Source organism: Taeniopygia guttata, chromosome 29, assembly GCF_048771995.1.
Source record: "Taeniopygia guttata chromosome 29, bTaeGut7.mat, whole genome shotgun sequence".
Classification (NCBI taxonomy): Eukaryota; Metazoa; Chordata; class Aves; order Passeriformes; family Estrildidae; genus Taeniopygia; species Taeniopygia guttata.
Window position 1 is genome coordinate 1,927,967 of NC_133054.1, and position 9,958 is coordinate 1,937,924.

The 9,958-nt window shown below is 59.8% G+C and overlaps 1 protein-coding gene across 1 annotated transcript; it reads right to left on the reverse strand.

Annotated features, from left to right (window-relative positions):
- Window positions 1–5,356: 5,356 nt before the first annotated feature.
- Window positions 5,357–6,780, reverse strand: LOC140680804 (uncharacterized). The gene is made up of 3 exons (XM_072919548.1): window positions 6,106–6,780; window positions 5,774–5,922; window positions 5,357–5,516 (listed from the first exon to the last, which is right to left on the reverse strand). Exons 1-3 carry the CDS (start codon window positions 6,778–6,780, stop codon window positions 5,357–5,359), a joined length of 984 nt encoding a protein of 327 aa, XP_072775649.1.
- Window positions 6,781–9,958: the final 3,178 nt, after the last annotated feature.

Genomic DNA, 9,958 nt, shown 5'->3' on the forward strand with positions numbered 1-9,958 from the left:
ACACTGTTGGCCTTGACCTGTGGGCACCTGCAAAAACTTCAAATCAGCTGCCTCAGCTTCCAGGGCCTCTCTTGGCCAGCATCCTGACGTGGATGCAGGACGGCTGCCAGGCGCTGCTGGGACCCAGCGGGACAGGAGCGGCTGTCTCGTGCCCACGCAGCACCCGTGACACAGCCAGGGCCATCCCGAGAGCAGACAGACGCTCACGGGCCAGCAGAGAGGAGCAGGGAGCCCTGGGCTCCTCTCAGGGTATCTCAGCTGGGCTCGCTCCACAACAGACCCCCATTTGAAGGCCTGCTGATGCCCAGCTGCCAGAAATGCCTCCCTTGTGCTCTCCAAGATGCACAGGGAGAGCCAAGAAGCAGGACACCTTGGCATGCAAACCTTCCAAGCCTTTTCTGAGGCCAGGCACACACCAAGATCAGCCAAGACTCTCCACCACACTGCCTGGCCCACCCAGCCCAGTCTGTGCTGGCCCTGGGCCACAGCAGCTCCCAGCAAGCAGGAGGCAAATGCATCTTGCCAAGAGATGCAACACAACAGACAGGGAAGATGTGAAAAGTGAGTGTGTAAAGGCCTTTTAATTCACAGCTCCCACAGAGAGCTCTGGGGCTCACAGATGGACAGAGATGATTCTGCTCACCCCTCTGTCCAAAGGGGGGGTAACACACGCTGCTGCAGGTGCTTGGGTTGGTCCCTGCAGGTCCAGGTGGATGCCAAACCTGCTCTTCACAGCCTTCTCCCTTCCCCTGCCCCTCTGCCAAGTGCAGCAGGCCTCAAGGACTGAAAGGAGCACAGAGAGCCAAAGGGGGACACTTGCACCTGCCTCACTGGGAGCTCCCTGGGAAGCACTTTCCTTGAGAAGCAAGCCCCTGTCCTCCAAAGGCATTTCCCCAAATGTGCAGCTTTTCTGCTCAACACCAACACACCCTTAGGAAACGCTGGCAAGGCTGAAGGACTTCATGTCCTTTCAGGACAGGCACTCCAGCTCTAGCTCCTATTCCCCCAAGTGCCTTTCCAGGTGGAGGCTCAGACGTGCAGCCCCAGGCCCTCTACAAACACAAGCTGCTCAGTGCCTCTTCACCTGCCTCAACTCCTGCCTGCGCCCACGGCACCAAGACCAGGCTGTTCCCAGCCAGAGCCCAGAGCCCTGCTCCCGCAGGACGCTCTTGCCAGCACCTTCCAGGCCTCTCTGCTGTGCACACAGCGCTTTTCATGCCCGCTCCCAACAGGCTCTGGAAGGCAGAGCACAGCCTGGCTGCCTCTGCCACCAGCACAGCCCAAACACAGGCGGAGGAAGAAGCAGCAGGGGCTGTTTTGTGGCCATGCCCAAGAGAGACTGGAAGGGTGCCCTCCCTCTGCTCTCACTTGCTTGGCTTTCTGACTGGCTCTGAGCCTGGGGCTGCCATTCCTCACTTGTGGGGACCAGAACCACAGCCGGGATCCCGGCACTGCCTGACAGCGCTCCGGGCACTGGCAGGGTCGCGCGTCCCAGTCTCGGGCACCGCGCTGCTGCTTCCTTTGCCCTCAGGCACACCCAAAGCTCCCTGCTAAGCCCGGATGGTCACTGGTTCTGCCCTCTCCCTGATCCTGTGCAGGGATGGAGCACTGCTGAGCCTTCAGGAAGCTATTCTTGAAAACTTCTAGCATTCCAAGCTCCTTTGCCCTCCGTGGAAGCTTGCCATGGAATCCCTCACAGCTGCCTTCAGAGCCTACTCAGGTTGGCTCTTCCAAATTCCAGGGGCTCCAGGCTGCACAGCAAGATCTGCAACTCCACAGGGTTGTGGAACTGCACCTTCAGCACAGGCACCTCTCCAGCCTGATCTGCCCTCGTTCTGTGTGTGTGTGCACAGAACACGGCGTGGAAGAGAACAGCAGCAGGGGCCTGTGTGTCCCAGGGCCCGGGATTTGCGCCGCTTCAGCTCCACAGAGCTGCAGGTAAGGGGGAGAAACCAAACTCTTTATTAATGGAAGGGAAAGGGAAGGGATGAGACTGGGGAAAAAAAAGGGGGATGGGCAGGGTCTGAGGGCTGGAGGGAAGGAGCTGTCAACAGGGAATGGGGAGGGAGCTGTCAAGAGGGAGGGGGAAGGCAGCAGCTATGGGAGCTTGCAGCAGGCACAGCTGTGGCCAGCATCAGGTGTGCCTGGGGCTCCAGTGACGTTGAGTCCTGGTGCTCTCTTCACTGTCTCCTGGTACTCTTCTTGGGATCGTGGTTCTCTGAATCCAGCAGATGACCTTAGTTCTGCACATCTTTGTCCAAAAATTTCCTGAATTTCCAGGTTAGTGGAGGATGGGCTGTCATCTTCGCTCATGGCTTCAAGGGCTGGAAGACAGATAAACTACCACAGTCAGAGCCCAGAGGGCCACCCAGCGATTCTTCTGCTAAGGCCATCTCTCCCAGCTCCCGCCATGCCTAACAGAGATGAAGACCCAACGGGATCAGCTGCAAGGCGCTGGTCACGAATCCCCCCAGTGGCGTCCCTGAAATCTCTCTGTGCCCTGCCCACACCAGCCCTCGTCCACACAAGGAGCGAAGCTGGCCGCAGCCGGGACAGGGATTGCAGCTCCCTGGCCGGCATTGCAGCTCTCCCGGCCAGCCCCCGCTGACAGCCCGCTGCCCTCACTCACCCTGAGTGAGAACGTGAAGCTCGGCTGGCTGTCCCTTCAGGTAGCGCCCGGCCATCCCTGGGAACACAGAACCTGTCAGGCCCAGCGGCACAGCTCCCTGCCAGCGGCGCTGCCAGCCCTGGGGCCACACACCCTCCTGGCCCGGCTTGTGGCTCACCCATGAACCTGAGGGCCGCCTCTCGCAGGGGCTCCTGTGGGCTCTGCAGGTAGGGCAGGGCCCGGCGCAGGTGCTCGGCCACTCTGCTCCTGTCCTCTGCCAGCTGCAGAGAGCGGCAGGAGGGAAGGGTTGGCCCCGCAGCCCCGCCGGGCCGGGGCTCCATGGGCACCCGGCTCGGGCCGCAGGAGCCTGGAGCAGAGCCCGCGCGGCCTCGGGCTGCAGCAGCGGGCAGGGGCACAGCTGCCAGCCCGCACACCGAGCACCGCGCTCAGGGGGCTTCTCCAGGCTGGGGCTGCGGCTTCCCGGCCCTCCTTACCAGGCACTCGGCAAACTTTGACAGCTGCTCCTTCTTCAGCAGCTTCTTGAGATTCCTCTTCTTCAAAAACTCGGCCACACCAAGCAGCGTTTCCTGAGAAGCCTGGAGAGCAGCCGAGACCCAGAGATGGCCCCAGAGCCCAGGGCACAGGACCCGCGTCCCTTTGGCAAGGGCCTGGAGGAGGCTGCAGCCCGCCAGGCGCCAGGGCAGGAGACAGCCCAGCCCCCTCCCAGAGATCCACCAGCATCACACAAAACCTCACATTTGCCACGTGCTGGTTGTCCTCATGGCAGTGCAAGAAAAGTGGGAGCAAGCTCTGACACAAAATCTTCTTCATGGGCTTTTTTCCCTCATCCTCTACCAAGTTCATCATCTTGTCAAAGAGTTGAATAGAGAGCAAGTGCACATAGCTGCTGTCCTTTAGAAAAGAGGAGGATAAGACTTTTAAGACCAATTATTCCAGGCTCACCAGAGACAATGTCAGAAAATCCATAAGGGAAAAGTGTATGCGGGCAGTCTGTGCCCATGGCTGTGGACATAGAGCCTTACATGGTCAAAGAGCAGGAGGAGTGCCTCAGCGAGCTTCGGGGCAGTGGTGCGGGATACCAGGATGTCTTTGTGCTGGAGGACATTTGTGAACACGTGGAGGCTCATGCTGACCACCTCTCCATCTGCATCCCCCAGCAGCTCCAGAAGGCTTTGAGACAGCGGGTACATTCTTCTGGCCTGTGCGGAACACAAGGCTGGGCTGGGGAGCCGTGGATGGCTGCACGGCCAACACCGCCCTGGCACTGCAGGCCCACCCTGCTGCTGCAGGGCCCACAGGCCAAAGGCCTGTCCCAAAGCACTGGGGCAGGGGAGGCAGGAGAGCTGGGAGCAGCTGCCTCAGCTCCTGAAGCCCTGCCAGCCCAAGGGGCTGCTTTGCCCAGCGCAGCTTCAGCTGCTGCCCCCTTCTCACCATCGAGGGATCCTTGCTGAGCACCACAAGGCCTCGGAGCGCCAGGCGACGCCGCTCCCTGCACTCGCTCCGCAGGTACCTTGACATCATCTCCAGAACCCTGTCACCGCATTCAATCAAGTCCAGGCCCCCGAGGACCTGAAAGGCACAGGGCAGTGACAGGGGACCGGCCGGCAGGAGCCCAGAACCGCACAGGGCCGGGCCCAGGCAGCAGCACGGGGCGTGGGCACCGTCCCAGGCAGCTGCGGCTGCGAGAGGGCAGAGAGCCGGGAGGCAGCTGAGGCAGGCAGCGCTGGCCAACAGGCTCACCTCCACCAGGAATGCCAGGCAGGGCAGATCCCAGCACGGCTCTTCCCTGCTCTGTGGCCGGAGCAGGCGGAATGCAATGCGGGAACAGAAGGAGTCCAAGACATGGCACAACCCCCTGACAAGGGAGGAAAAAGGCCCTGAGGTGGGAAGGCCAAACCCCTCCCAGGAGTGACTCACAGAGGTCCGGTCTTTCCCCAGCATCCCTGGAGAGGATGTGGGCGCTTTGTGAGGCGGACCCTTCTGGGCACCCTCCTCTCCAAGCCTTTTCCAGTTTCCTTGGCTGTCCCTCGGTGGAAAGGCCCTCTGGCCCATGACCGCAGGGACTGTGAGGGGCACCTGGGCACAGGGCACAAATATTGGGGACCGTGGGGAGAAGGGGGTCTCACCTGGCCAGCAGACCCACAGCATAGTGCTGGGTGTCAGCACACAGCAGCATGTCCCAGCCACCCTTGAGCTCCAGAGCCAGCATCACATGGTTCCGCTGCAGTCGGCAGAGCAGAACCTTCATGGCCTGCACTGCAAACCTGTGTGCAGAGCAAAGCCCAGGTCACACTGGGAGCGCTGGCACTGGCCACAAGGGCACGGGAAGGACAGGGGGACTGGGACCTGTTGGGCTTGCAGTGAAGGCGGTGTTCCTCCTGGCATGCTCTCCAGAATGTAGCAACTTCCTCTGATGGTATCTGCTGTGTGGTGATGACAACATGGAAGAGCAGAGCCACAAACAGGCGGGAGGAATAAAGGTTCATCGCCTTGTGGCACTTGGGCACCTGGAGAATCACCCAGAGACCCAGAGTTGCCTGCAAGAGAACAGCCCAAGGCAGCGCTCAGTGCCAAGGTGTCCATGGGGCAGGGCCCAAGAGCCGACGCAGGGGGAGCAGCGGGCTGGGTGCCCCCTGAGCCTGCCCCTAGCCCAGGTTTCAGCCCAGCAACTGAGGGATGGAGAGGATGGAGAGCTGCTGGCAACCTGGGGGTGAGCAAAGGCCAGTTCTAGAAACTCACAGCCAGGGCAAAGACTTCCTCGTTGTCCCCATCAGAGGTGCACATGCTGTGCAGAGGCCAGTTCTCCATCACGCAGAGCAGCGCTGGCAGCACCTTTTCCACTGTGCGACTCGACGAGCCTATGGTTCTCCAGATCATTGCAGCGGCTCTGTGGGATCAGAGCTCTGTGTCAGGGGCATCTCAGTCACAGCACCATGCCCTGTGCACCCGTGGGGGCCCAGGTGACAGAGCCCCTGTGTCCTGAAGGGCAGGGGGGGAGCGCTGGCAGCAGGCTCAGGGAACAGAGGGGCCCGAGGCTCCTGGGCCTCTCTGCCTGTCTGGCAGAGCCCATTGCACAGGCTGTGCAGGGCCGTGGGCCCTAAAGGCTGCTGAGCCCTGAGCTCTCAAGGCTCGTGGGCCCCGTACCTGTCACACGTTGGGGCACAGCGCAGGAGGGTCAGCACCACGTCAGCAGGCTGTTCTTTAGCCAGCCTCAAAATGTCAGTCTTCAGCCAGACATTCACAGTGACTTGGGACATGAGACTCTGGTGGATGTTCTTCACCTTGGCTGGCACCTGGAGGAAGCATGGGGGAGAGATGGAACGTTGTCCAAGGGAACAACTTGCCCAGCTATTTCAAAGAAGTACTTCCCTTCTTCCACACTGTGCTGGCCTCAAACGCTGAGGGGGCCCAGAGACCATGGCTTGAGGGGACACACGATGCTGGGAGGCCTCCAGGCCTGGCCCCAGGCTGCTTACCTGCTGTTGCTGAGAAGAAACACAAGGGTCCTTGAAATAGTCGAATATGAGTTCCTGACTCAGAGTGGGAGAGGGCATGGTGTCAGTATTTGCGATGCCCTGAGTGTCTCTGGTTTTGGCGTTTGTGATGTCCACATCCTCAGTCACTGCCATGTCAGCCTTTGCCCTCTGGTCATTCCTTGCAACCTCAGAGTCTCCTGAAGGTTCCGCTGGATCTGGGCTGTTGTCGGTATTTGTGATGCCCTGAGTCCCTTCATTGTTAGTGTTTGTGATGTCCACATCCTCAGTCACTGCCATGTCAGCCTTTGCCCTCTGGTCATTCCTTGCAACCTCAGAGTCTCCTGAAGGTTCCGCTGGATCTGGGCTGTTGTCGGTATTTGTGATGCCCTGAGTCTCTCCATTGTTGGTGTTTGTGATGACCACAACCTCAGGCATGAGAAGAGCCTTTGTCTGGGTTTCAGTCACTGAGGTGTCAGAGTTCTCTGAGCACTCAGGCGAATCTGGGCTGACATCAGGCTCAGCCTGGAGCTCGGTCAGCCCCGAGTCAGGCTTGGCCGGGCCCTCAGCTGCTGCGCTGCCGGTCTTCCTGCGGCGAATGCACGGGAACTTCCAGAACGTCTGTAGGAGAACAAAGGAAATGGAAGCCAGGGATGTTCCATGGAGTGCTCCAGGCATGGTGCTGGGCTGAGCAGTGACAGCAGGCCCAGCCCAGGTGGGGATGGCTGCAGGCACCTTCAGCGTTTTGCGGAAGCGGCCACGGGCGGGTTTCTTCTCTTCTGTGTGGTCCAGGGCTGCATCTGGCAAAGAGCGAGCGCAGCCCGAGCTGAGGGGCTGCAGGAGAGGCCGGAGAACACAGCCCAGCCCTGCGCTGCCCAGGCAGGGACAGCCCCAGGATGCCCCAGGGGATGGAGCACGGCCACTGCGGGGTGTCTGCCCAGGCCCTCTTCCCTCCTGTCCATGGGCACATCCCCCGGGGATGGGATGGGATGGGATGGGATGGGATGGGATGGGATGGGATGGGATGGGATGGGATGGGATGGGATGGGATGGGATGGGATGGTGGGGTGGGGCTAAGCTGGCTGCAGGCATCAGCCCTGCGGCCCAGCTCTGCCACTCACCGTCCTCCGGTGGCTGGAACTGCTCCGGGTTTTCATGCTGTTGTGGTGGAGCAGCTTCATGGCTTTTCTTTTTTTTCCCCCTGAACACTCTGAACAAGCCAAGAAGTCTGCCCGCCATGCCAGAGTCTGGTATCGAGGGCACCAGAAAGAGAGATGGCTTGGGAAAGCTCCAAGTGAACAAGTCCTAGAGGGCACCTACAAAAGAGAAGCCTCGGGAAGGCCACGGGCTGCCAAGTCCTGTGGTCTTGCCACGAGGTCACCTGTAGGAATAATGCCTCGGAAAAGCTCCGGGTCAGGCACGAATGAGCGCGCTGTGTGGGGGCTCCTCACGGCACCGCTCTGTCCCGTCCTGTCCGGTCGCCTGCTCTGAGCAGAGTGGCGTGCTCTGGTTAGTGCCAGCTCCTATGTCAGCACGTGTCACAAAGGCCATCCTGTCCCGTTCTATGCCATAGTGACCACGCTGCACCATGTCACAAAGGGGCCTTGCACACACTGCCACCTGCCCTGGGGCCACCCCCTGCCCAGCCAAAGTGGCCCAGGTTGGAAGGAATCCCTGGCCCCAAGTGTCTGAGACAGCCCGACAGGATCTTTAGGAACGGCTCAGACCATCAGCAAACGCTGCCCGGCTCTGCGGGCTCAGGGCAGCAGAAGGAGCTCCCAGGGCTGCCGACTCAGCTGCGCTGGGAAGGGCACAGAACCTTCCATGGAAGCTGCCACAGCCTCCTCGGGACGCATCCCAGCCCGTGGCCACCCTAAACCCGCGGGTGTGGCACACACAAGGAACTGTGGGCCAGGGCACGAATGCTGCTCTGAGCCCTGGGGCCCGGGGAGCGCTGACACCAGCAGCTGTGGCAGAGTCCCCACCCAGGCAGACCTGCCACCCCCCGAGCCCTGACAGGGCTGGTGCCCGTGTCCTGCCCCAGAGACCTGTGCCCCTGGGGGGCTTCTGTGCCAGAGGGAGCCAAACCCACGTGCACTGGGGGCTGTGCTCCTTCCTGCAGGGGCTGTTGGCAGGAGCACCTGGAGCAACTGCTGGCAACACTTGGTGTCTGTCAGATGATGTTGCTCTTCCCTAGAATTATTTTTTTCCATAGAAGGGATTAGCAGCAACACAAAAGCTCCAGTATCTAGTGAAATTCACAGGACAGAGACACAGTCACATCTCATTGGACTTTTCTGTGCATTTTTAAAGCATTCTGGAATAAAAAACCAGCCAAGTGGAAAGTTTAATGCAGCAGTTTGTGTGTCTAGTTGAATCCAGCAGCTAATACCTGGTGCATTGGGAAAGTGCAGAGGACAGGAATACCGCTCAGAGGAAAAGAAGGTGTTCTGTGTCTCCGAGTGTGGTGCAAGCACCCTAAAGGAGCAGCCAAGGGAAGTGCTGCAAGCAGACCTGCTGTTCTTGTGCACGTTCCATTGCTGTTTCTGTGGGGTCCAGAGCCACCGCGGCAGCAGTGCCTCCGCAGCCCTGCTCCAGGAGACCTGGCCACCCTCCCCATGGTGGCAGCAGCTCTGCGGGCCCAGAGCTCTGTGTCGGGGGGCCTCGGTCACAGCACCTGGCCTGGGCAGCCGCGAGGGCCCGGGCTGGCCGCCAGCCCTGCCTCTGCCCCCTGCCCCTTATTGGCAGCAGCCAGACAACAGCGCCTGCAGGGCTCCCCGTGCAGGTGCTGGCACCAAACACTGGCGCTGGCTCTGGAGGGGGCAGAGGGCCGGCTGCTGCCCGGGGAGCCGCGGTGCCGCCCCGCAGCCCCACCAGGCCACGGCTCCATCGGCCCTGGCAGGAGCCTGGAGCCTGGAGAAGAGCCCGTGCGGCCTCTGGGAAGGGAGCAGCGTGTGCAGCATGGGCTGGTGCCCCTGGGTGCAGCACCGGCCATGGACTGACTCCAGAATTCAGACCTTACAGAACATGGTTTCACAGTTACGTTCACACAACAATAGATCTCTACAGCTTCAGGCAATCACACAGCAGGTTTCTGTTGCCACATGGCAGGGTGCTAGACATGCTGCAGCCTCCTTCAAAGTGTCACCTTCAGAAGCTACTCTGAGTAAGGCCACAAGAACAGCCATTTCAAGTCCACACACACACATAGCCCAGCAGAGGAAAGACAGAAAGGGTCTATTTATGATGTATTCCAGCAAAGGTTTATTGCATCCACCAGGCTGAAGGGATCAGGGACAAAGACCTGGCCATGTGCTCTGCACAAGGTTAAGCAGGGGTCAGTGGCCAATGGTCTGAGGGCACGGGGGCAGCACAAAGGGCAGGGCAAAGGGCATTGGCCTACAGGGAAGACGGGGCCAGCCACCAGGGATACCACGACCAAGGACCAATGAGGAAACAGGGAAAGGAAAAACTGCAAGAATTTGGGACACGGGGAAAGGAACGGGGGTGGATCCTGGTGTTGCAAGGCTCCATGGCAGAAGTCTTCTCTTTAAGCCTAGGTGGAGACTATTGTATATTCTTCCAAGGCAAGGCCCTTGGGATTTCCCGGAAGGGTTGAAAGCATTCCACAGGTTTTATATAGGAAGGGAGTGAACAAAAAGCACAATTTTCACATCCAAGGCAGACAAATGATATGGGAAAAATAATTTCCAGAAAGGAACCTTATCTCAAGAATTTATGATGCAGCTAACTGCCATGTGAATCAGTGAAAGCCTGGCTCCTTTACTTTTCAGCAGGAAATATTTCCACATGAAAACAGATACCACTGCTATTGTTAGTGCTGGAGACCCCAGGA

Bases quoted from the DNA above. Each gene is read 5' to 3' on its own strand.
- LOC140680804 (XM_072919548.1), bottom strand. From the start codon at position 6,780: ATGCCTGGAGCACTCCATGGAACATCCCTGGCTTCCATTTCCTTTGTT. The intron at 5,923-6,105 runs GTAAGCAGCCTG...TGCTTCCTCCAG, and splicing joins TTTCTTCTCAGCAACAGCAG to GTGCCAGCCAAGGTGAAGAA. The intron at 5,517-5,773 runs GTACGGGGCCCA...CTGATCCCACAG, and splicing joins TGTGCCCCAACGTGTGACAG to AGCCGCTGCAATGATCTGGA.